This window comes from Musca domestica, unplaced genomic scaffold (assembly GCF_030504385.1).
Source record: "Musca domestica strain aabys unplaced genomic scaffold, Musca_domestica.polishedcontigs.V.1.1 12, whole genome shotgun sequence".
In the NCBI taxonomy this organism is placed as follows: Eukaryota; Metazoa; Arthropoda; class Insecta; order Diptera; family Muscidae; genus Musca; species Musca domestica.
In genome coordinates this window covers 12963970-12990274 of record NW_026712155.1, presented here as the reverse complement: position 1 = coordinate 12990274, position 26305 = coordinate 12963970, and the positions used below count along the sequence as shown (strand labels likewise).

The 26305-nt window shown below is 36.3% G+C and overlaps 1 protein-coding gene across 2 annotated transcripts in view; it reads left to right on the top strand.

Moving 5' to 3' along the window:
* The window catches only part of LOC101901069 (TPR-containing protein DDB_G0280363), a 103724-nt gene that overhangs the window by 37375 nt on the left and 40044 nt on the right, over positions 1–26305 (top strand). For both annotated transcript variants that reach the window (XM_059118235.1, XM_059118237.1), the window contains exon 3: positions 9904–10493. In XM_059118235.1, coding sequence (XP_058974218.1) covers positions 9904–10493 — 590 coding nt within the window. The remainder of the gene's footprint in view (positions 1–9903; positions 10494–26305) is intronic.

Below are 26305 nucleotides of genomic sequence, written 5' to 3'. Positions count from 1 at the left end.
AGTTTTTCTCTTGGAATATTTGTTGTATTATCTCGATGCCTTCTTGTAATTTGTTTTTCGGTTACGTTTTTCTCCAGCCTTTCCTTTCCCGCCCTCGAATTCAAAGAAATGCCGTGAAATTTATTGTTTTGTCATCTTTGGCAACACCGAAACAAGAACACTTCTCACAAAACAAAAAAAAAACGTTGGTCTGGGGACCTCCCCATACGTGGTCCACACGAATTTCTGGGATATGGGACAAATGAAAAAATGTTTCCATTTCCTACAAAAAAATTCGGTTGTGGTGTAGCCTCGACAAAATAAAACAAAAAAAAAAAAAAAAAACAAAAACCAATGATAAACGTGAGAAACACGACAAAATACTCCTTTTTAAGACCAATGTTCCTGTTTTTCTCTCTATCTCTCCCTCTCTCTGTGTGTCTCTCCCCAAATGTCGATGTTATCTGAAAATTGTGAACTTGATATATATTTTTCTTGTTTCTGTAATTTCTCTCTATTATTTATCATCGCCAAAGGCAATTTATTGTTATAGGATTTTTCTTGGGCCGCTCGGCCAGCCAGTCAGCCATCTGGCATTTTGGTAATAAAGTTGCAAACGTTGCGTAATTGAAGATGGTTTCTGATTTCCGAAATATGAAATATTTATGTTCGTTCACCAAAGTGTGTGAGAGAGGGGGAAGAGAAGGGTGAGAGAGAGAGAGTGGGAAATAATATATTTGCCTGAATATGAATATGTCACATGTATTTTATTGCAAGATTGCTGATGTATCACTTAGGCCGATAACTAATTTTGTTTTCTTGGATATAGGAATTGTGGAAGTTTTGGGAAAGAGTAGGATCATAGCAAAAAAAGGTTCGATTCTTTAATTAATTTTTGCTTGGAAAAAGTCATCTAATAAATTTATGAATTGGGGGTAGATAATTTCATTTTAGGGTTTCATTGATTTCGGATCGTAAGGAGCGTATACGTTATGACAATAATCATACGCCTGAGTGTCCTTTTTTGTACAAACTAGCAAAGCGTGTGAATGTGAGTTTTTTTTTAAGAACAAAATATATATATACATTAAAAAAATCCTCTACAAAGACAGCAGAACAATAAACCTGAATTTAAAATAAAAACTTAAATTTTATTTATTTTATTTCTTTTTTTTTTTGCAAAAGACTCTAAGGACGTAATGTATACCTTTTTATTTATATTTTTCTATAAGATGGTACGTAGTACAAAACTTTTTTAAGAATTTTATTCAAAAACCACACCCGTGGATTTTTTATATACTTTTTCCATGGATTATTTACGAAATTTTCAACAGAGACCCTCAAAGCTTTAAATGAATTTTCTTAGGAATTTTTCTTTATAAGAAAATCGAATTTTTTAGTGTGTTTCTCAGAGCCATAAATTCAGATTTTTAGAATTTTGTTGAGGTGTTTCTCAGAGCCATAAATTCAGATTTTGTAGAATTTTGTTGAGGCTATAGTCCAAATTTTATTATATTATTTAAATTTTTAAATTATTTAATTATTTAAATTTTTATATTATTTAAATTTTTTAAAAGAATTTTTCCAAAGTCCCTTGGAGCACCAAATATGGATTTTTTACAGACATTTTCCCAAAGTAGTTTATAGCAACAAACGAGAATTTTGAAATAATTTTTTCCTAAAGTCCTGTAGAGCAACAAACGTGGATTTTTTAAAAGAATTTTCCTAAGGATCCTTTGAGTTTCAAACGTGGATTTTTAAATAATTTTTCCTAAGGATTTTTTTTAGATTTTTTTAATAATTTTTTCCAAAGTCCTTTAGGGCACCAAAAAAATTAAAAAAATTTAAAAATTTTCTTAAAGTCCTGCAGAGCAACAAACGTAGATTTTTTAAAGAATTGTTCCCCAAATCCTTTGGAACATCATAATAATTTTTTCCAAAGTCCTTTAGGGCACCAAAAAAATTAAAAAAATTTAAAAATTTTCTTAAAGTCCTGCAGAGCAACAAACGTGGATTTTTTAAAGAATTGTTCCCCAAATCCTTTGGAACATCAAACGTGAATTTTTTAAAGACATTTTTTCAAAGTCCTTTAGAGCACCAAACGCGGGATTTTCAATAATTTTTTTCTAAGGATCATTTGAGTTCCAAACGTGGATTTTTAAAGATTTTTTCCAAAGTCTTTTAGACCACCAAAAGTGGGTTTTTAAAGAGTTTTCCCAAAGTCCTTTAGAGCAACAAACGTGGATTTTTTTAAAAAAAATTTTCTGCGTCTTTTAGAGCAACAAACGTGGATTTTTGAATAATTTTTTCTAAGAATCCTTTGAGTTCCAAAAGTGGATTTTTAAATAATGTTCCCCAAAGACTTTTAGAGCAACAAACGTGGATTTTTTTTTAATAATTTTTCTTAAGAATCCTTTGAGTTCCAAAGTGGAATTTTAAAGAATTTTCCCTAAGGATCCTTTAAGTTCCAAACGAATTTTTAAATAATTTTTCTCAGAGCTCTAGACGTGGATTTTTTAAGAAAATTTTCTAAGAGCTCCAGGCGAGCATTTTCAAAGACTCTTTCACAGAGCTTCAGATGTGGATTTTTGAAGAATTTTTCTCAGAGCTCTAGACGTGGATTTTTAAAGAAAATGTTCTCAGAGCTCCGGAAGCGGATTTTCAAAGACCTTTTCATAGAGCTTCAGATGTGGATTTTTAAAGAATTTTCTTCAGAGTTTCAGACGTGGATTTTTAAAGAATCGTCTCCAGAGTTTCAGACGTGGATTTTTAAAGCATTTTCTTCAGAGTTTCAGTCATGGATTTTTAAAGAATTTTCCTTCAGAGTTTCAGTCATGGATTTTTAAAGAATTTTCTTCAGAGTTTCAGTCATGGATTTTTAAAAAATTTTCTCCAGAGATTCAGACGTGGATTTTTAAATTTTTTTTTTCAGAGTTTCAGAGGTGTTTTTTTTAAAAATTTTCTTCAGAGATTCAGACGTCGATTTTTAAAGAATTTTCTTCAGAGTTTCAGACGTGGATTTTTAAAGAATTTTCGTCCGAGTTTCAGACGTGGATTTTTAAAGTACTTTCTTCGTAGCGTTAGATGCGGATTTGAAAAGAATTTTTTCAGAGCTTTAGAATTTTTTTCAGAGCTACAGACATAAATTTTTAAAGAATTTTTCTCAGAATGCAGACGTGGATTTTTAAGGAATTTTTCTCAGAGCTCCAATCGTGAATTTTCTAAGAATTTTTCTCAGAGCTCCAGACGTGGATTTTCAAAGAATTTTTCTCAGAGCTCCAGACGTGGATTTTCAAAGAATTTTTCTTAGAGCTCCAGACCTAATTTGTTAAAGAAATTTTCCCCAAGACTCTTAAATCGGTCCACTCCAATCCAATTTTGTTTAAACTGTGCAAATCTAAATAATTGTATCAGTGCTAGGTAAGGTGGGAAAATGGACAATATTGATCCACTCCATTAAATACCTCCTCTAAAAACGTAAATTTCCAAGAATTTTTCTTATAGCTCCAAACGTAGATTTTCCAAGAATTGTTCTCAGAGATCCAGACATGGATTTTCCAAGAATTTTTCTCAGAGCTCTAGACGTGGATTTTTAAAGAATTTATCTTTGAGTTCAGACATCGAGGCGTGGATTTTTAAAGATTTTTTTCTTAGAACTTCAGACATTGATTTTCAAAGAATTTTTCTCAGAGCTCCGGACGTGATTTTCAAAGAATTTTACTCAGAGCTGCGGACGTGATTTTTAATGACATTTTCCCCAATACCCTTAAATTAACAAACTAGGATGTTTTTAGGAATGTCTTTCATAAGATCCTTAGAAAATCATTTTTTACTCCCAGTCATATGGCTACAGAGGATATACAGGGTGAGATAAAAAAACTGCAACAAATTCAAACGCCATAATTTTTACATTTTTTTTAAATTTTATTGAATGAAAGCAAAAAAATGTCGGTACGAATTATGGCCTTCAAACGGTCAATGAAACCATCGCACGCTGCCCGAATGTTGCTCTGCGGTATTTTGGCTCATTCCCGGTGAAGCGCTTGTTTGAGATGATGTACACTTTGGTATTTTTTAGTGCCAACCCTGCTTTCCAAAATACTCCAGACACAATAGTCCAACGGGTTGGTATCCGGAGATTTTGATGGCCATTGTGCGCTGGAAATGAAGCGAGGAACCTTATTTTTTAACCATTCTTGGTTGGCTGAGTGCGATGGTGCTGATGTTGTATTAGTTGTATTAGTGCTAGGTAAGGTAGGAAAATAGACAATATTGGCCCGCTCCGTTAAATACTTCCCCCACATAGAGTAAATATTTAGAAAAACCAAAACGCTCACAGAATGCGAAATAAGAATCAGATTTTCTTCAAATGTCCCAATTTATCTTCCAACACAATATCAGCTGTGAAGATATTCGTCCACCTTTTCTGGTACCTCCCTCACAAATGTTACAGTTTTCCCATATCTCTTAGAATTTGCGAAACAAGTCATGTCTTAATATTTCTCTCTATCAGAGACCTGGTGTGAATATTAGAACACTCCCCTGGGCCCACACCATGAAGGGTCAACGGTTGGAATAATCACAACTCAAGTCAAAATATATTGAAATAAACGAACATTGGCTGAGGGTATACAAGAACCAACTGACTATTCCATCGACTCTCAGACCTAAAAATGTAGGTTTTCCTTCGACCTCAAATCCTATCGGTCATATCAAATATTTTCCAATTCCAATTTTGTTAAATTGAAAATCTTAAATTTTCCTAAATTGAATTGCATTTGATGGCATTACATTCCAATAACCAAATCAACTGTAATCCAAGAATATCTGAAAAATAAAAAAGTGTAACACTTCAGCAGCCGGGCAACGTCCTGTTAAATGTCATGGCGACTGTTGGCCGTTTCCGTTTCTTGTTTCACCCCAAACTCACAATGACCCCTCTTGCCGCCAGCACAAGTGACGGCAAGAATTTTGTGATTTAGACAAGAGAATTTAATATGACATCAAATGCGAAAAAATAAACGAAAGAAAAGAGAACGAAATTAAATCCAAACAGACACATTTGCCCCATTTAAGCCTGAGTGGACGGGATTGATGTTTGCTGCGTTACTACCTGCCAGCCTGCCATTTGTCATGTTGTAAATCTTTTCATTTGTTATTTGTGTCTGTTTTTTATTTTTCTTCGCCATGCTGGTACGACGTTTTCTTCTTCTCTTTACGCATTACCCTGGCAAGAAAAAATAGGCCTTTAGCCAGACTACAGGAAATGAAATTGAGAATTCCTAGCTAATCAATCATTTGGAAGCGTCTCCGTTTGACCAGGGGGCGTATGATTGGTATTTAATTTAGTTTTCGGTTTCAGATGAAGGGAAAACCATACGCCCCCAGGATTCCATGTGTTTGCTGTAGGCAGTGATTACTTTAAGTTGTGGCGAATTGAAATTAAGATTTTTTGTTTTGGGAATTTAAGAACACATTTTGTGGAGTTTCTAAGAGGGAACAAAAGTTTTATCCTGTGAAACGTTAATTTCCCTAAGAGTTTCATATAATCCATATATAGAGCTCTGAAGGCCTTTGACAAAAATTCTAAAAATTATTGTTTAGAACTCAGAGGGTCCTTGATAAAAACAAATCTTAAAAGTCTACGGGTTTTAACGACAAAAATATTTACGATTTTCTGTAAACGACTTCGAGAGCTTTAAAAATGGATATTATAGGTTTTCATATAAGACCTTTAGAGCTACAATCGTTAATTTTTAAGATTTTTTTTCATAGTCCTTCGTAAGTACAAACATGGATTTTAAACAATTCCTCACCAAAGACCTTTGCTACTATTAACTTGAATTTTTTAAGTTTCTCGAAGTCTTTGATCATGCCTCTAACCATAGTATGGAGGGTATATTAAGTTTGTCTTTCCGTTAGTAACACCTCGAAATATACATTTAGGAGCCTTCAAAGTATATGTATTCCTGATCAGCATAAAACTCTATGTCGATTTTGCAATGTCCGCCCGCCTGCCTGTTTGTATGTCCGTCTGTGGAAATCTAGCCTTCGAACGAAACGAAGAAGGTTGATAAAATTTTACTCATATGTGTGTTTGGTCAGCAGGACTTTTAGTATTACAATGAGCTATAAAGGTCCACGTCTTCGTGTACCCCCACAGTACCTAAAATTTTTTCCTTTTTTTTTTTGAAAATTTCATAATTTCTTCCAAATAGTGGAGGGAATTTAATATTCGACCTGGCCGAACATACTGCTTTTTTACACGTTAGGGTTATAATTGTTATTTTCGATGTCCTTTTGAAGGGTCTTTCTTGACGTGTAATTATCTAGTCCTATTTATCTAGCATTATTTTTGGAGACTTACTTCTAGACCCAAATTCGTGAATATTTGAAGTTTTTTTTGCTTTAAAATTTCGAACAAAACAATTCTAATTTGAAATCCATTATTGTAAATATTTAAGGATTATTTTTGGGTCTCTTTTTAGGCCCATTACTGTGGATTTCCATAGAAAATTCGTAGGCCTCTATCTAGGTTTTAATCCGAAAATTTGGTGCACAGTATTGAAGATTTATTCTAAGTCTGCAGTCGAGGATTCTGAAGGATCATATTGAGTCCTTTACCCAGAAATTCGTTAAAATTGAGAAAAACATGCTAGGGCCAATATCCAGGGTCTATATCCAGAGCCAAATAGTTTTTTTTAATTTCTTGAATTGTCGAAGTCAAAATATTTTTTAAAAATTCCCAATTATGGACTAAGGCGAAGAACTCAAAGTATCCCAAAATAATATCCCCATTTGTTCCTGGATATATGCTTCAAAGTATATGGAGGAAATTCACAATACCTGAGCTTGTCAAAGGCTCTAGAAACTTTCTAAGAGTATATTTAGGCCTTATATCGTAGATTTTCAGTAAAATACCAATGGTATATCTAGGTCAGTAACTGAGAGTTTTTTGGAGGCATGTATTCAGCCTGCGACGCCTTAACCAGAGCTTTTACTTCCCAATGAGTTTTTATGGAAAAATTCTCTTGAACAGGGAACTGATGAGGATCTTTTTTTGGAGGAGATGTGAAATACCTACCCTGCCTTATCACCTGGTAAACATCTTTATTAAAAAAAAAAAATATATATATTTTTACACCCTCCACCATTCTATGGAGGATATTCGGTATTTTGATGATTTTAGCGACATAATTCAGCGGAATTGTTTAACGGTACCTCCCGATATTCGGTATTTTGATGATTTTAGCGTCATTATTCACCGGAATTGTTTTAAATTTCGCATTTGAAGTTCGTAGTGGATATCACAGCCTATGACAGGAAATTGTCTATCCAGGTCCAGGTCTTCGTTTAGGCCCCACATAACTGTACCCTCCGATATTTGGTATTTTGATGATTTTAGCCACATTATTTACCTGAATTGTTTCAAAATTGGTATTTCAAGTTCGTAATGGATACTACAGCCTCAGACAGGAAATGGGCCATGTAGGCCAACGTCTTCGTATAGCCCTCATATAACGGTACCTCCTGATATTGGGTATTTTGATGATTTTTGCGAAAATATTCATCGGAATTGTTTCAAATTTGGTATTTGAAGTTCGTAATGGGAACTAGAGTCTGTGACAGAAAATGGACGATGTAGGTCCACGTCTTCGTATAGCCTCCATATAACGGTACCTCCCGATATTCGGTATTTTGATGATTTTAGCGACATTATTTACCGGAACTATTTCAAATTTGGTATTTGAAGTTCGTAATGAATACTACAGCCTAAGACAGAAAATTGTTTGTGCAAGTCCACGTCTTCGTACGGCCCCCATATAACGGTACCTCCCGATATTCGGTATTTTGACGATTTTAGAGACATTATTTACCTGAATTGTTTCAAAATTGGTATTTGAAGTTCGTAATGGATACCACAGCCTCAGACAGGAAATGGGCCATGTAGGTCCAGGTCTTCGTTTAGGCCCCATATATCAGTACCTCCCCGATATTCGGTATTTTGATGATTTTAGCGTCATTCATCACCGGAATTATTTCAAGTTTGGTATTTGAAGTTAGTAATGAATACTACAGCCTAAGACAGAAAATTGTTTGTGCAAGTCCACGTCTTCGTATAGCCTCCATATAATGGTACCTGCCTATATTCGGTATTTTGATGATTTTAGCGACATTATTTACCGGAATTGCTTCAAATTTCGCATTTGAAGTTCGTAGTAGATACTACGTCTTAAGACATAAAATGGGCCATGGTGGTCCACGTCTTCGTATAGCCCCCATATAAAGGTACCTCCCAATATTCGGAATTTTGATTATTTTAGCGTCATTATTTACAGGAACTTTTTCAAATTTTGCATTTTAAGTTCGTAATGAATACCACAGCCTATGACAGAAAATTGTCTGTGCAGGTCCACGTCTTCGTATAACCCCCATATAACGGTACCTTCCGATAATCGGTATTTTAATGATTTTAGCGACATTATAAACAGTTTTTTTTTCAATTTTCGCATTTGAATATTGTAATAGCTTGTGATAAAAGTTGCCTATGCAGGTCCATAGACCCAAATATACGGCTACATTCGGTATTTTTAAGATTTTAATATAATTTTTAACGGATTTTATTTTTTTTTTGGAAAATTGCCAAATTTTTACCAAATGCTGGAGGGTATTCAAGGTTCGGCCTGGCCGAACTTACAGCTTTTTTACTTGTTTATGCTGATTTCGTTGACAAATATAGCCAAAATTTCGTAGACAGCAAATAAAATAGATGAGTCTAAATTTGGAGATACAGAGGGGCCTCCGGCATTTGGAGATGATCGCAGAAAGATTTTCTGATCACACAAATAATAGCGGAATTTTACATGAGAAGAGTTAAGGGCAGGGAAGAAGTCTATCATTTTGGATGACCATTGAATATTATTTAACTTTAAAACGGACCATCGCAACTAACAGCGTAAACATTGGACAAATGTCCCTGAGCAAACTGCTAAGGGTAGTGACATAATTTCAAAAGCGAAATCTTACAAAATGGATTGGAACATAGGGGCTTCTAATATATTGTAGTGTTGTAGGGTATCACATGGTCGGCCCCGGACGACTATAGCTTTTGCTTACTTGTTCTAAATATAATTTCTGTTCCTCCAAAAATTCATAGATCTTCCACGGATCCAATGTAGTCATATATTTTCGTTTTAGAATTCATCCATAATTTCTGACCTACTTTAAGGCGTATACGTTGTGGCATCAAGTATACCCACCGTGGTACCTTTTACAAATTAATTCACAAAAAGTTTTTTCTTTTGAAAATTTGGTCACAAACACATATATATTTACCATGCGTTTGTGTGCCACTTATTCACACTCTCACACAAACATATGTGCCTTTGGGGAAATCATTCATAGGCCTTATTTATTGTATCCTGTTAAAGAGGATATTGCGAATAAGTGTCAGTAAAATTGGTACATGAGTGAGGGCCAAACAATGTTAACGGCAACAACAGAGGCAACAACAACAACGACAACGATGACAAAAACAATATTGTCAATAACAATAAAAAGTAACATACAATACCAGCAGCAGCAACAACAACAACAACACCAAAAAAAATAAAAACAATGACATGAATAAATAAATGTAAATAACATTGAACCATGACAGGGATGGCCTAAAGGAATTTGCATTTGCCATTGTTTGGCAACAAAGCTTTTGTTTTTGTTTGTGTGTGTGTTGGTTTGTTGTTGTCAAAGCGGAGTTTTTGTCGTTTGACAGTTTTTTTATGTTCGGGGGGGTTTTTTATTCCTTTAGAGTTCCCCTTCCCCTTCCCCTTCCCCTTCCGTTTCTGTTTCTTTCTCTCTTTGTGAAATAAATTGTTTAACGGTTTTCTCTTTTTGTATCTTTTCTTTTCTCTCTCTCACACACAGCTTTGGCCGCTCAAAGGGAGTCGTTTAAGCCCAAGGATCCCAACACTATCAACAACAATGCGAATGCGATTTTAAATGAAATCAGCAGTGGTAGTAGTGGCAGCGGCAGCAGTAACGGTAATGGAGGTTTCAATGGAGGAGGTATTGCTGGCGGAAATACTCCCGGCCATGGTAATACCAATAATATTAGCAACGGAAATTCCAATGCGAACAGTGGCGGCAGTGGCACCCCGGCGAATACGCTGAAAACGTTTCACAGCACAACATCATCGTCGTCGTCAGCGTCATCGTCGGGTCACGGCTGGGTGTCTGGCAGTGGCGGTTATGCCACAACCAGCACCACCAGCACAACCCAGACCAGCATAGCCAACCACACACAGAGTAGCGGTGGCAGCAGCAGTATCTCCACCACGGCCTACAAAACCCAGTCATCACATTCATCGGCGGCGATTAATCGCAATGCCATCGAACAGCCCGAAATGGTGCAAAATGGTCCGTATTTCGATAAGGCCGCATCGAAGAATGTCACCGCCTTGCTGGGCAAAACGGCCTATCTCAATTGTCGTGTCAAGAATTTGGGCAATAAGACGGTAAGTTGACGAAGTTTATTTTTTATGTTAAGGTGATAAGGATATGTTGTGGCTAAAGACTTTGTTGGGGGGTTCTGCATTTGTTATAAGGTATTCCGAAATGGACTAATAAAATATTGACGAGAAAAATTTGCTTTGGAGGGTATAATTCACTCAAAAAATCATTGCTAATTCTTTAATATCTGTAATGGGGAGCGTATACGTATTGACAACACTTATACGCCAGGTGTCACCTTACTTCGGTAAGTTGACGAAGTTTATTTTTTTGTTAAGGTGATAAGGATATGTTGTGGCTAAGGGCTTTGTTGGGGGTTCTGTAAGTTTGATATGAGGTATTCGGAAATAGACTTATAAAAATTTCGGAAAAAATTGGCTTTGGAGGGTATAATTCACTCAAAAATCATTGCTTATTCTTTAATATCTGTAATAGGGAGCGTATACATATTGACAATACTTATACGCCATGTGTCCTTCAAATTAATTTCTGGAATTAGACCCATTTTTATACCCTACACCACAAAGTGGTCAGAGTATTATGTGTTTGTGCATTTGTTTGTAACAGGCAAAAGGAAACGAGGTAGGCCCATGGTACCTTTTGATGATCTGCATAGAATCACATTCTGAGTTGACTTATGCATGTCCATCCGCCCGTCTGTCTATGTATTTTTGTAAACAAAGTACAGTTCGCATTTATTGCCCGATCCAGCTGAAATTTTGCACAGATCATTTGTTTGGCCCAAGGACGAACCCTATTGAAATTGGAGATAATCGGTAAAAATTTACATATAGCTCCCATATATATCTTCGTCCGATTTGCCTTTTATTGTGCACCAAACGTGTAATATCGGCCCGAATAGTATGGAATTTTGCACATACAACCAAATTAGGCCTGAAAATAAGTATGCCAAATTTCAACGAAATCGGTTCAGATATAGCTATAGCTTCCATATATATTGTTTATCCGATTTGTTATTTTTGTCCTCCGCAGCCGTAATATGCACTCTGTAACAACAATATTTGGGGAAATTTATCAAATAAGGCTCAGAAATAACTTTGCTAAATTTGATCAAGATCGGGACAGATTTGGATATAGCTCCCATATATAACTTCGTCCGATTTAGCTTTTGATTGTGCACCAAACGTCTAATATTTGACCAATTGGGATGGAAATTGGCACTTACGACCGAATTGAGTCTAGAAGTTAGTATGTCAAATTTGGTGAAGATCGGTTCAGATATAGCTATAGCTCCCATATATATTGTTCATCCGATTTGTTATATATTTGCTACCCACAGCCGTAATATGCACTCCGTAACAACGATATTCAGGGAAATATATCAAATACAGCTCAGAAATATCTTTGCCAAATTTTATCGAGATCGGTTCAGATTTGAATATAACTCCCACATATATCTTTATCCAATTTTCCGAATTTAAAAAAGTTTAGTCCTTTGAACTTTAAATTATAATCATGGCGTGTATGATTGGATTCTCCCATAAAAACTTTTAATTGTTATGTGGAGCTCTACTAAATTAGCAAAGTGGTGTAGGGTATCACAAAGTCGGCCCCGCCCGACTTGAAGACTTTCCTTCCTGGTTTCTTTATGTGAACATCCTTCTTAGAATGTCTCTGAGGCGTCTATATTTCTTTAATATTTAGGCCTATGTGTCTTCTATACGCAGTCGAATTTCTACGCAAGCCTTTTATGAGAACGAACCCCTTAAGTAACATTCCTATTGATAAAAAAAGATTCTCATAGCTGCCAATGGATTTAAGATCGTCCACAAGGCTTCTTTATCATTCTATTTTCATAAGAACGAATAAGAATTTAATTTATGATTCTCCTGATAAATTACAGAAGGTGCATAATTCAGTTTAACGAATTTCAACAGGATTTCCTCCTACCAGACATCTACATCCAAAGAGCCTTACAAAGTTATTCTGTAGAAACAATGTCACAGGTGTTCTAAGGACGAAAGAACTTCAAAATCTCTTCTTAAAAATTGAGACCATTTTTTGGAATTCCTATGCCTATAAGATTGAAGGCAGAACACATATGGCAAGCCCTCGATAGGTCTTCTAAAAATAAAAGTTCTTTTATACTAAAAATGCCCACAAGTGTTATATCGAAAAATAGCTTCACATGATGTTTTCTTCTTTCTATGGCTTTTCAGCAGACATTGCCTGGTCTTTTGTAGATGTGGCCCTTAAAATGAGGCCTAAAATGTGCCTAGATAATGAACTTCCTCGGGTCTTGCTCAGATCTTCCAAAGACCCCCTGTGATTAGAGACATAATATTAGAGGTAGAATAAAATCCTGTAGACTTCCTTAGAAGCATTTTGTGTCCTGCATAAGCTAATAAGACCGTGGCTATGACCTGTGTGTTAAAGTCTTTCAAGTATGTAAGTCTTCTACAGAAGCTTTTAGAAGGTCTTCCAAATTTTTGTAGTATATTCATATGTCTTTTTTGAAGAAGATTTCTTATACATGTATCATCTTAGACATATGAAAGACCTGCCTTAAGGAATATGTTGAAGAGGGTAGACAGTGTTGATTTTTCTTCCCTCGGGGAGGACGGGGTTCTTTTTCTCGATAAGAAAAAAAATTGTTGTTTTTCTTTGCTTTAAAAAGATGTTATTCTACTTTTCTCTGAGAAAAACTGGCTCTTCCAAAAAGATTTATTTTCTCTCTCCTCTTCGTTGGAAAGAAAATGTATTTTTCTCTCTTAGAAAAAGGTATGTTCTCCTCTCTTTAAGGAAAGTGTTTTCTACTCTCTGAGAAAAACACCATCTTCTTTCTAAAAGTTATTTTTTTTTTCCTAAAAAAATTAGAATTCTAGATAATAAAGCACTCTTTTATTCTATGAGAACCTGGCGTTCTTTTTCGGTCAGAGCTGAAGGTTTCTTTCTTCTTTCGAATTGAAGGTGTTCTTTTTTGAAAGAATGTATCTTTATTATTTCTAAGAAAAAGACGTTCTTCACTCTATGAGAATAATGCTATCTAACCTATGTTGGAAGAGGTAGAGGGAGCTTTTCTTTGAGGAGAACTTTTTCTAAAGAGAGTCAGAGTTTTTTGTCCTCTGTTAGTATACGAGGCACTTATTCTCCATGAGAAAGGGATCTCGCCATCTTAAATAAATAAGATAAAAATATTCAAAATTGTAAACCTTTGTGGGTTAGGTAACAGAAGGGGTTAGGCAGATATGTATCATCTTCACAACGGATCCTGCTTTAGCCCTTTTTTGTGAGGGAGGTACCAGAAAAAGGGGTCTGATATCTACCATATTTATAATTGATATTGTGTTTTTGGAAATATTGAGATGTAACAAGTCTGATTGGAATCGGATTTTAATTACCCGTTTTATGAGCTTAATGAATATTCAAAATATTGACCCTTTGTGGGGGAGGTACAAGAAGGAGTGAAACGATATTGTTCATTATCGCACCTTCATCGTCACAACAGACCTTGGATTATAAAAAAATTGTGATGAAGAGAAACGGATGCTTATTTCGGATTTTATGATTGTTTTTGTTGTTCAAAACTAAAACCCTTCGTGGGGGAGGTACCAAGGAGTAGTCTGATCTCTACCATCTATATAACAGATCTTGTGTTGATGAAGGTATTGAGTAAGCCAAGTTTTATTAGCTTCATAAATATTCAAAATATTGACCCTTTGTGGCAGAGGAACCATAAAGAGTGGACTGATATTTTCCATCTTCGCACCAGGCCTTGGGTTAATAAAAATATTGTGGTGTGTGAAATTTGAAGACAATCGGACTCTTACATCACATTTTTTAAGAGTTGCAATTATTCAAAATTTTGACCTTTTGTGGGGGATGTACTCGATTGAGTGGACCGATATTGTCCATTATCTCACCTAACCTAGCATTAATGCAGATTTTCGGATTGGTTAAGTTGGACCAAAATCGGATTATCCTTTCTATTTCTGAACAGTAAATTCTTTTATTTGAAAATGTTGACATTTTTTGGTGGTGATAGCGGAAGGTGTAAACAGATAATCCTCATCTCTGAACTCGATCTAAATTTGATAAAATAATATTACGATGTACCAAATATAGATCAAATTCGGTACTCCCTTCGAGAGTTATCGTGCGCACCCAGCAGACAGACAGACGGACAGACATCGCTAGATCGACTCCAAATGTCATGAAACAGATTTGATCCAAGGAGACCTAGGGTCTAAAACAGTTATTTTTATGAAACACATTTTGGCCGTATCAAATAAAATATGTACCCTCTCTGGCCATATGGCTGAGGGTATAAAAAATCCATGTTAGTGTTGGTTTTTCAAGCATATTTTTTAAAAAATCCATTTGGGATATACCTTGAAAAATGATTCAGAATTTTAATTGCGTTACTAATAGCCTCGAAATGCAATTGTTACAAAATCCTAATTTTCCCGCGAATCTGCAAAATTGAAATTCTGTTATGGATTTGTTTTCCTTTTTCACTTAAAAATTGCATTGCTCAAAGCAAAGGATGTGGAAAAATAGCTCTCAAATTAAATGCCGTCAAATAAACGATTTCTTTGTGCAAAAAAAAAAAACATCCCTTGTTATCTTCTGCTTCTTTTTAGCGGAAAAAGAAAAAAGAAAGAAGCAAATAATTCTTTCAAACATGAAAAATTACCTCCACTTAGTGACGTCGGTCTACATTCTGCAATTTCCTCTTTACAAAAAAAAAAAAAAAAAAAAAAAAATTGAAGATTTCTTGCTTTGATGTGCAAGTCTTTGAATGTCTTCTTAATGTCGATAAAAGCAATTGTATTGGCATAATACGCGATAATTATAGAGCGATTTACGCTAAGAAACTGGAGGAAAATAAAAATATTAAAATAGATATCTTCTACATTGCATTTTATTATCACAATATGAAATGTTCGTTTGGGGGCGTATAATTGTTGTTACAACGTATACGCCACCTTGGTCTCCTTTAATAGACATATTACTTGGGCAGGCCTTCTAACATTTCTCATCCTCATCCTTTCCTCTTTCCTTAGAAAATATCTATTTACTGATACTCCCATAAGTGTTTTTCCATGTCAACTTGTGGGAAATCGCTACCTCAAATAACCTTCAGATCCTATTATTACCAAGCATTTTCTTCATTTTTCTCCTCCTCCCCCTCCTCCTCCACACACAAATTATTATATAACAATATCGTGGAAATGTTTAGATATTCATATAAAAATAGAAATCCGACATTTCGTATGCCACACACGATGTTGGCGAAATGAAAGACACAAAGGAAAATAACAACAACAGCAACAACAATAATAATAGTAATAACTGTAACGAAGGAAATTCTCAGCATATGACACCGGAAAATGCTACCTGAGCACAGGGCACAGCAAGTGGTATTTCACACTCGACAAACATTGCCAGGTTATCTAGACATGGTCGAGAGAGAGAGGGAAAAAAAAATACGGGAAACACACACCGGAACGGCAGCACATCAAATAGGTAAACAAACCTCCGCTTCCCCACCTCCTATCGCACCCACATATCAATTGACGAAAAACGAAGAAAAATCACCCTCCCGCCACAAAAACATGTTTGAACTTTGAACATGTAAGCAAAACGTTTTGACCCCCTCTCAAAAGGCCTTCTCCCTCTCCCCCCTCCCGGCCACCTGCTTCTGCTCCTTCCTTTGTGTTTGTTTGTTTGTGAATTTCCAGTTGTGGATTTGTCGGACTAATTAATCACTTAGGCGGACATTTAAGTTTGTTAAGTAACCACATTTGTAGGCACTTTTACGCCACAAGGAGCTGAGGGATTGGTCTAGATTTGGACGACAAGGACATTTTTAATGTGGTTACATTAATTACAGCAATCATATGGGAATTTCAGCAAATCCAAAGCGAGCCAGCAAGCAACACCAATAACAGCTGGTAGTTAAATTGACGGTCACAACATTCACACGTGTCAGCCGCACACTTCAATACAAACACCGACACACACTCACATGGACAAAGGTAGACATTCCGTCTAGATTAATAGCCCCAGTGGGAATGGCCACAAGAAGACACAGATTTAATGGGCGTTCATGTTGTTGTTGTCAGGACAGGTATTTACCGAGATGGTCACATACCAAACATTCCTCAATATAATGACCTAATTTCAACGGCGGAGGAGGAGGAGGAAGGGGGACATTTTAAATATTACATGAGGGTACAAATTTTTTTGGGAGGGGGCTTTTAAAGCAAATTGAATAGAAAATGGATAATTGATTTAAAAGGTTTGAAATGAAAGGCTAAACGATTTCAATACCAACATGGTCTACTGTGGGTTTTCTGCTAACAGAAGGACCTCCACAGTAAAGGAGGCATTCTCAAAACCCAAGTGGATTTTTATACCCTCCACCTTGGAAAGGAGGGTATATTAACTTTGTCATTCCGTTTATAACATCATTAAATACAATCATAATCAGCATAGGATTCTAAGTCGATTTAACGATGTCCGTCTGTCTGTCTGTCCGCCTGTCTGTTGAAATCACGATACAGCCCACATTATTTGACGTAGAGCGGCAAAATTTAGCAGAGTAATTTGTATTGTGTCTAGGATGGTTGGTATTGAAAATGAGATATATCGGTCCACGTTCTGGTATAGTCCCCATATAATAGTACCTCCCAATATTCGGTATTTTTAAGGTTTTTCCAACATTTTTTCACTGATTTGCCTAAAAATTGGTATTTGTAGGTCATAATGGGTTCCAGCTCCGGTGGCGAAACATTACATGTATGGGTCCACGTTTTGGTATAGGCCCCATATAACGGTACCTTCCGATATTCGGTATTTTGATTATTTTTGCCGAATTTTTTCACTGATTTGTCTAAAAATTGGAATTTGTGGGTTATAATGGGTCCTAGTTCGCGTGGCGAAACATTGTATGTATAGGTCCACGTTTTGGTATGGTCCCTATATAATATTGGGAGGTATATTCGGTATTTTGATGATTTTTGCCACATTTTTTCACGGATATGTCTACAAATTGGTAGTTGTAGGTCATAATGGGTTCTAGCTCCTTTGGCGAAACATTGCATGTGTAGGTCCACGTTTTGGTATAGCTCCCATATAACGGTACCTCCCGATATTCGGCATTTGATGGTTTTTGCCACATTTCTTCTAATGTTTCCTTTACCCTAAGGTGGAGGGTGTTAAAAGTTCGGCCCGGTCGAACTTAATATTTTTTTTTTACTTTTTTTAAAAATAATTTTTAAGGACCACGTGGATTTTTTTAAATATTTTTTAAGGATTAAGTGTTTTTTTATCCACTTAATCCTTAAAAAATATTTAAAAAAATCCACGTGGTCCCTAAAAATTATTTTTAAAAAAAGTAAAAAAAAATTAAGAACGGCCTATTTTTTTTTTAAATAATATTTATTAAGGACTACCTAGATTTAAAAAAAAAATATATTATTTAAGGACTCCATGGATTTTTTAAAAAAGGTATTTTTTAAGGACTTTTGAAGACAATCACAAACCTTGAGCTTTTTTTCAAAACATTTTTTCAAAACATTCATGGACAATCCCTAAAATTCGATGTTTTTTAAAAATTTTATTCCAAGGACTACAACTAAAGTGATTTTTTTAAAAATCATTTTCCAGTGTTAAGTGTTTTTTTATCCACTTAATCCTTAAAAAATATTTAAAGAAATCCACGTGGTCCTTAAAAATTATTTTTAAAAAAAGTAAAAAAATATTAAGAACGGCATATTTTTTTTTTTAAATAATATTTTTTAAGGAATACCTAGATTTTAAAAAAATAAATATTATTTAATGACTACATGGATTTTTTAAAAAAAAAGTATTTTCTAAGGACCTTCGAAGATAATCACAAACGCTAAGTTTTTTTTCAAAACGTTTTTTCAAACATTCGTGGACTATCCGATGTTTTATTTAAAAATTATATTCCAAGGACTACAACTAAAGTGAATTTTTTACAAATTATTTTCCAGAACCTAACACAAATGTGGATATTTTGAAAATAATTTTTCAGAACCTATTTTTGAAAAATTTTTTTGAGAATCAAAACACAAAGTGAAAAAATATCGCCCATCTTCGAACTCGATCAAAATTTGATCAAAAATAATATTACGATGTACCAAGTTTGAATCAAATCGGATACTCCCTTCAAGAGTTCTCATGCGCACCAACCAGACAAACGGACGGACGAACGGACATCGCTAGAACTACTCCAAATATCCTGAAACGGAATTTGGTTCACAAAGACCTAGGGTCTAGGTCTAGGGTTATTTGGATGAGGCATGTTTTGGTCGTATAAAATTACAGGGTGAGATAAAAAAACTGCAGCAAAGTCAAACGCCATACTTTTTATTAATTTTTTTTAAATTTTATTGAATGAAAGCGAAAAATGTCGGAAATAGCATCAAATTTTAGAATGGATTTAGATTTTTTCGAATTGGTCACCTTTCACAAGAATTATGGCCTTCAAACGGCCAATGAAACCGTCAGACGCTACCCGAATGTTGCTCCGTGGTATTTTGGCCCATTGCCGGCGAAGCGCTTGCTTGAGGTGAACGACACTTTGGTATCTTTTAGTGCCAACCATGCTTTCCAAAATACTCCAGACACAATAGTCCAACGGATTGGCCATTCCGGAGATTTTGGTGGACTTTGTGCGCTGGAAATGAAGCGAGGAACTTCATTTTGAAACCATTCTTGGATGGCGCGTGCTGAGTGTGATGCTACTGTGTCCTGTTGGAATGTCCAAGGTCTGCGGCCAAATTGTCTGCGTGCAGATAATGCAGATAATTTCGCGATAATATTCGGCATTTATTCTGATGCCACGGTCGATTAATAATAAATATAATAAATATGGCGGCCCACACCATTCCACTATGGCCGGCGTTGGAGTTCTGGTGGTCAACCGAACGTGCACTTTTTCAGCTGACCTCTTTGGCAAGTAAACATGATCATTTGGTTTTTTTACAAACTGCAGGACAATGAATGTTTTCTCATCGAAGACGGAGAAAACCAAATTCGGCAGTTCACCACTTTCGGCCAAGCGAAGCATCTTTTTAGCTCTTTTGAGTCTATTTTCTTTTTGATGCGGTGTAAGTTCTTGCACTTTTTGAAAATGCAATGGCTTTACCCCGAGCTCATTTTTCAATATTTTCCGAATGGAATATTGCGATATGTTCAGCTCACGAGCCAAGCCATTTTTCGGCCACTGCAACGTGGGTTTCAATAAAGTCGTTTTTTTACTTTTCGAATCATTTCTGCTGATGTTGCTGTTTTCTTCCGTCCACATCCTTGACGTCGGGCTACGCTAACAGTATCACGGCAATGAGCGATAGTACGAGACACAAAAATTTTTTTAACATTTAAATTCTGGAGTGCTCTAACGATAGCCACTTGTGGTTTTCCAGCCGAATATAAAGAAAACATACGATCACGCTTGAATTCCATCACGAATAACTTTTTTTCTGGAAAATTCTCACCAAATTGTTTTTGCACGCTTGTAAACAATATAATGAGCTGTCACTGGAATAATTTTAACAGCTGTCGGACCAGTGGCCTAGAAATGACAGCAGTCTGAAGTTGGCTGCAGTTTATTCATCTTATCCTGAATATGCATTTCAGGTGGTTAGATTAGATTTAGGCTTTTGATATTTTCTGGGATCTATCGTAGATTTTTATGACAACTAATTTTGTAGAATATTTTAACCTGCTACGATCCTTTTTAAAGGAAATTTTTAACCATTTTTTTTTCAAAAAGGACCATAAAGACACCTTTATTGACTCGCTTGAGGGTTAAAAATTTCCACCAAAAAATATTCTTCATATTTTTGTTTGTAATGCTGCCAAGGACGCTACATACCAAAAATTCACGAATTCCGGGGAATCTTAAGCTGAAAATTCCAAAATTGTGGAAGAGGAGGAACTTGTTGGCTCTATTTAAGTTACTATGTGATGTTTAACTTTGAAAACGCCGATATATTTTTTATTTTTTTGAAGCATTGGTTTTTACGATTTTTTAAGGATTCTAAGGTATTTCCATCTCCTCAATTACGAAAGAGCGAAATGTAACTCCCCTCCACCCTAGCCAGCCCTCACTGTTTTTCCAATCTCAAAATTATCGATAGCTGTTATGCGATTTTGCAAAACAAATATGTGTCAGTTCATACCTTCAATTCATCATTTTGATGTTGTAGGGGTGGGGAGTGGTGGCTATGTCTATATGAATTGCCCTATATATGTGCCGAGGAGGGGGGGGGGGGGGGGGGGGGGGGGGGTTGTCGCTACTTCTTTGATTATGCCTGTTAAGCTGTTTATTAGTAGTCGTCATAGTCGTCGAAAAAACTAGACAAACGACAGTTATGTGTGGTGGTACGATTTTGAAACAAACAATACCTGTCCATAAATCATTCGCCCATACAAAAATACACGTGTGCCGGTGAAAAAACAAAACAAAAAAAACCCTCCCCCCTTCTCCCTTCTCACTCACCCTTACTTTTAGAATGTCTTCATTGACAGGTGATAATTATTCTTATTTTTCCTTTCTCGCAACCCATGCAGAGTAGCAGGGGAAAAAACCCCAAGAATTAGCAAAACCACATCTGCAGCTGCTGTCAAAGCAGTGAAGCTATGAAAAACAAGTAACGAATACAGCGTTAGGCACACACACCCACCCACACAGGCATGAACGGAACAAGCTAAAAACTTTAACTCAACAACGACAATAATAGAGACTGAGTGATGGGTTTGATGGAGAGGAAAAGCGACAACAGCCGTTCGCATATATATCCAATCGTATAAACATCATCTGAAGCACCCTTTCACCCGAACGCAGGGAGACATCCTCTACCCACACGTACATTCCATGTATATTCAATATGCCAATATGTGTTTTGTCATAACACACACACACCCACACACATACATACACACTCATTTATCGGAACATTATGCACATTGTTTATACATACAATGGCGTAACAAATGCTTACAATAGCAACTACTACAACAAAAGGGGCCAATGGCTCTTCAGAGCAAAACAAAAAATTTGCAAATATTTCTTTTGACAGTTTTGTTGGATGTTTTGTTTTGAGTTTTTTTGGCTTTCTTCGGCAACAACAAATTCTTTGAGTCTGGTCTGCGTGACATTTTAAAAACTTCTTTTGAAAATAATTTTGAAACAAAAAAAATCTGAAATAGTTCCGACTAGTAAAAAAACATTAAGTTCGGCCGGGCCGAACTTTTAATACCCTCCACCTTTGGGTAAAGGAAACATTAGAACCCGTTATGACGTACGAATACCAATTTTTAGACAAATCCGCGAAGAAATGTGACGTCAAAATACCGAATATCGGGAGGTATCGTTATATGGGGGCTATACCAAATCGTGGATCTATACATACAATGTTTCGCCAAAGGAGCTAGAATCCATTAGGACCCACAAATACCAATTTTCAGACAAATCCGCGAAGAAATATGGGAAAAATATAATCAAAATACCGAATATCGGGAGGTACCCTTGTATGGGGGCTATACCAAATCGTGGACCTATACATACAATGTTTCGCCACCGGAGTTGGAACCCATTATGACCTAAAAATACTAATTTTCAGACAAATCAGTGAAAAAATGCGGCAAAAATCATAAAAATACCGAATAGTGGGGGTATCGTAATATGGGAGTTATATCAAAATTTGGACCTATAAATACAATGTTTCGCCACCGGAGCTGGATCCCATTATGACCTAAAAATACCAATTTTTAGACAAATCCGCGAAGAAATATGGGAAAAATATAATCAAAATGCCGAATATCGGGAGGTACCCTTGTATGGGGGCTATACCAATGCGAGGACCCATACATACAATGTTTCGCCACACGAACTAGGACCTATTATGACCTACAGATACCACTTTTCAGACAAATTCGTGATAAAAATGTGGCAAAAATAATCAAAATACCGAATATCGGAAGGTATCGGTATATGGGGGCTATACAAAATCGTGGACCTATACATACAATGTTTTGCCACACGAGCTAGGAGCCATTATGGCCTACTAATACCACTTTTCAGACAAATTCGTGATAAAAATGTGGCAAAAATCATAAAAATACCGAATATCGGGAGGTACCGTAATATGGGGACTATACCAAAACGTGGATCGATATATTTCATTTTCAATCCTACCCATCCTAGATACAAAACACAAATTGTTCTGCTAAATTTTGACACTCTACATCAAATAATGTTGGCTGTATCGTGATTTCAACAGACAGACGGACGGACAGACAGACAGACGGACATCGTTAAATCGATTTAGAATTTTATGCTGATTATGAATATATATACATTATGGGGCTTACGACGAATATTTAGGGATATTACAAATGGAATGACAAAGTTCCTTTCCAAGGTGGAGGGTATAATTAGAAATATTTACAAAAGATTAGTGAAGTAACTGACTGACGGAGAATCAACGCCCAGACGAAACGGCTGAAATTAGAATCTTGAAATTTTTACCAAGGGTCAGTTTTGGTTTGAAGAATAAGGCTTGCTTTTTGGAAGTTCTTACTAAAGGGATACGAAAAGTACTAAAATGTCCTAAAAACAAGTTAAAATGGTATGAGTCGGTCCTACTGACAGATTTGTATACCCCCAGCCTTGAGTTATGATTATTCAAACTTTTGACCCTTTATGGGGGAGGTTCCGAAGCAGTTGGTCAATATTGACCAATTCGTATCTGACCTAAGACTGATAAAAATATTACAACGTGCCAGATTTGGGCTATATCGTTAACTTCCTATACTTTATATGAGATATGAGAAATTTTTCGGAAAATGTGGAAATATGCGTGAGGTAACAGATATAGCGGAGCGTAGTGTTTCCTTATCCAATATCTAATTTTATGCGAAATCGTAAATTCCGATAAGTTACATATTGATATCAGATTTCTGGTTAAGAGAAACGACTTGTTTCGCAAGTTATGATAGATATAAGTATTGGAAATTGTGACCCTTTGTGGTTGTGGTACCAGAAGGGGTTGGTAGATTTATATGATTTTCACAACTGTGGTAAATTAGAGAAGATGGATTTGGATGCTTATTTCGCTTTCTTTGGGCGTTTTGTTTTTTAAAATATTAAACTATATGTGAGGGATGTACCAGAAGAAATGTTGCGATTTCTACCATCCTATAAGAGATCTCGTGCTGATGGAAATATTGAGATGTACCAAGTCTGAATGGAATCTGACGTTTTTTCGGGTTTTATGAGCTTCATGGATACTCAAAATTTTGACCCTTTGTGGGGGAGGTACCAGAAAAAGGAGTGGACTGATATATCCCATTTTCACACCAGACCTTGGGCTAATAAATATATTCTGCTGTGTGTAATTTGAAGAGAACCCGATTCTTATATCGGATTTTGTGATCGTTTTGGCTATTCAAAACGTTGACCCCTTGTGGGTTAGATACCAGAAGGGATGGCCCGATGTCTACTATCTTTATTTCAAATCTTGTGTTGATGGAAATATTGAGATATACTAAGTCTTGAATAAAATCGGATGTTATTTTCGCTTATTATGAGCATCATGGATATTTAAAATTTTCAGCCTTTATGGGGGAGGTGCCAGAAGGAGTAGACCAATATATCCCATCTTCACACCAAACCTTGGGCTAATAAAAATATTCTGCTGTGTGTAACTTAAAGAGAACCGGATTCTTACATCACATTTTATAAGGGTTATAATTTTTCCAAATTTTGACCGTTTGTGGAGGAGGTAATCGATGGAGTGTGTCGAACTTATTTTAAAAGATGGCACTTTAAAATTTCATGTTATTCCTGATCTGGTATATGTTCGTGATAATTTGTGTGTGTGTATGTGTGTGTGTGAGTGAGAGTGTAGGTGATAGTTTAATACAACGTCAAATGCCAGCTATGACAAAATTTAAAATTTGTAGTTATTTGTTGCAAATAACACGGATTACTGGTGACAGGCAACACGCCCCAAAGCTGGAATTACAGAGGGCAAAAGGATACAAAAATATAAAAGAAATATGTTAACCAATAAAACTGGAGGAATCCGCTAATATGATTTTAATAATGTTTATTGACAATGACGTATGGAATATATCTATGACTATAGATCGGCCAAAGAGCTAGTTCCTTATTTAGTTTCATGGACTTCTGTCGTTTGTATGCAAACCCTGCGTATGAGTGTTATGAAACATTTATGAAATCACTCATACGTTTTGGAACTGGTGTACTGACCTATGACCCACGTTGACACAACTCTACCTGCTGGGTGAGATGAAAAAACTGCAACCAAATTCAGACTGCTGTCATTTCTAAGTCACTCGTCCGACAGCTGTTAAAATTATTCCAGTGATAGCTCATTATATTGTTTACAAGCGTACGAAAGCATTTTGGTGAGAATTTTCCAGAAAAAAAGTTATTCGTGATGGAGCGTGATAGTGTGATTTCTTTATATTTGGCTGAAAAACCACAAGTGGCTATCGTTAGAGAACTCCAGCATTTAAATGTGAATAAATCTTTTGTAACTCGTACCACCGCTCGTTACTGGACCGTGATACTGGTAGCGTGGCCCGACTTCGAGAAAGTTAGCGGAAGAAAACAGCAACATCAGCAGAAATGGTTCGAAAAGTAAAGAAGCGAGTTGATCAAAACCTGCGTTGCAGTGGCCGAAAAAGGTCTCGTCAGCTGGATTTATCGCAGTATTCCATTCGGCAAATATTGAAAAATTAGCTGGGGGTAAGGCCATAAAAATTCCAAAAAGTGCAAGAACTTACACCGCAACAGAGAAGAAAGAAAATAGACTCAAAAGAGCTAAAGAGTTGCTTCGCTTGGCAGAGAGTGGTGAACTGCCGAATTTGGTTCTCTCCGTCTCCGATGAGAAAACATTCATTGTCCAGCAGTTTGTAAACAAACAAAAGGATCGTGTTTACTTGCCAAAGAGGTCAGCTGAATGTGTGAACCTTCGGTTGGCCACCAGAAGTCAAGCACCAGCCATGGTGATGGTGTGGGTCGCCATAACAGCCGATGGTCGCCCTCCGTTCGTATTAATCGACCATGGCATCAGAATAAATGCCGAATATTATTGCGAAAATGTTCTGGAGGGTGTATTAAAGCTTTGGGCACGCAAACATTTTGGCCGCAGACCTTGGACATTTCAACAGGACTCAGCACGGTTGCACTCAGCACGCGCCACCCAAGAATGGTTACAAGAATGGCGCCAACAGAACTCAAGCGCCTGCCATGGTAATGGTGTGGGCCGCCATAACAGCCGATGTTCGCTCCCCGCTCATATTAATCGCCCGATGCATCAGAATAAATGCCGAGTATTATCGCGAAAATATTCTGGATGGTGTATTAAAGCTGTGGGCACGCAAACATTTTGGCCGCAGACCTTGGACATTCCAACAGGACTCAGCCAAGAATAGCTGAGTCTCGGACCAGAATGGTTACAAAATGAGGTTCCTCGCTTCATTTCCAGCGCACAATGGCCACCAAAATCTCCGGATACCAATCCGTTGGACTATTGTGTCTGGAATATTTTGGATAGCAAGGTTGGCACTGAAAAATACCAAAGTATCGATTGGCCCGGAAATGGGCCAAAATAACGCAGAGCAACATTCGGACAGCGTGTGGTTTCATTGGTCGTTTGAATGCCATAATTCGTGCCAAAGGTGACCAATTCGAAAAAATCGAACGTTTTCTAAAGTTTGATGCTATTTCCGACCTGTTTTGCTTTCATTCAAAAACTTTTCTTAAAAAAAATTAAAATTATGGCGT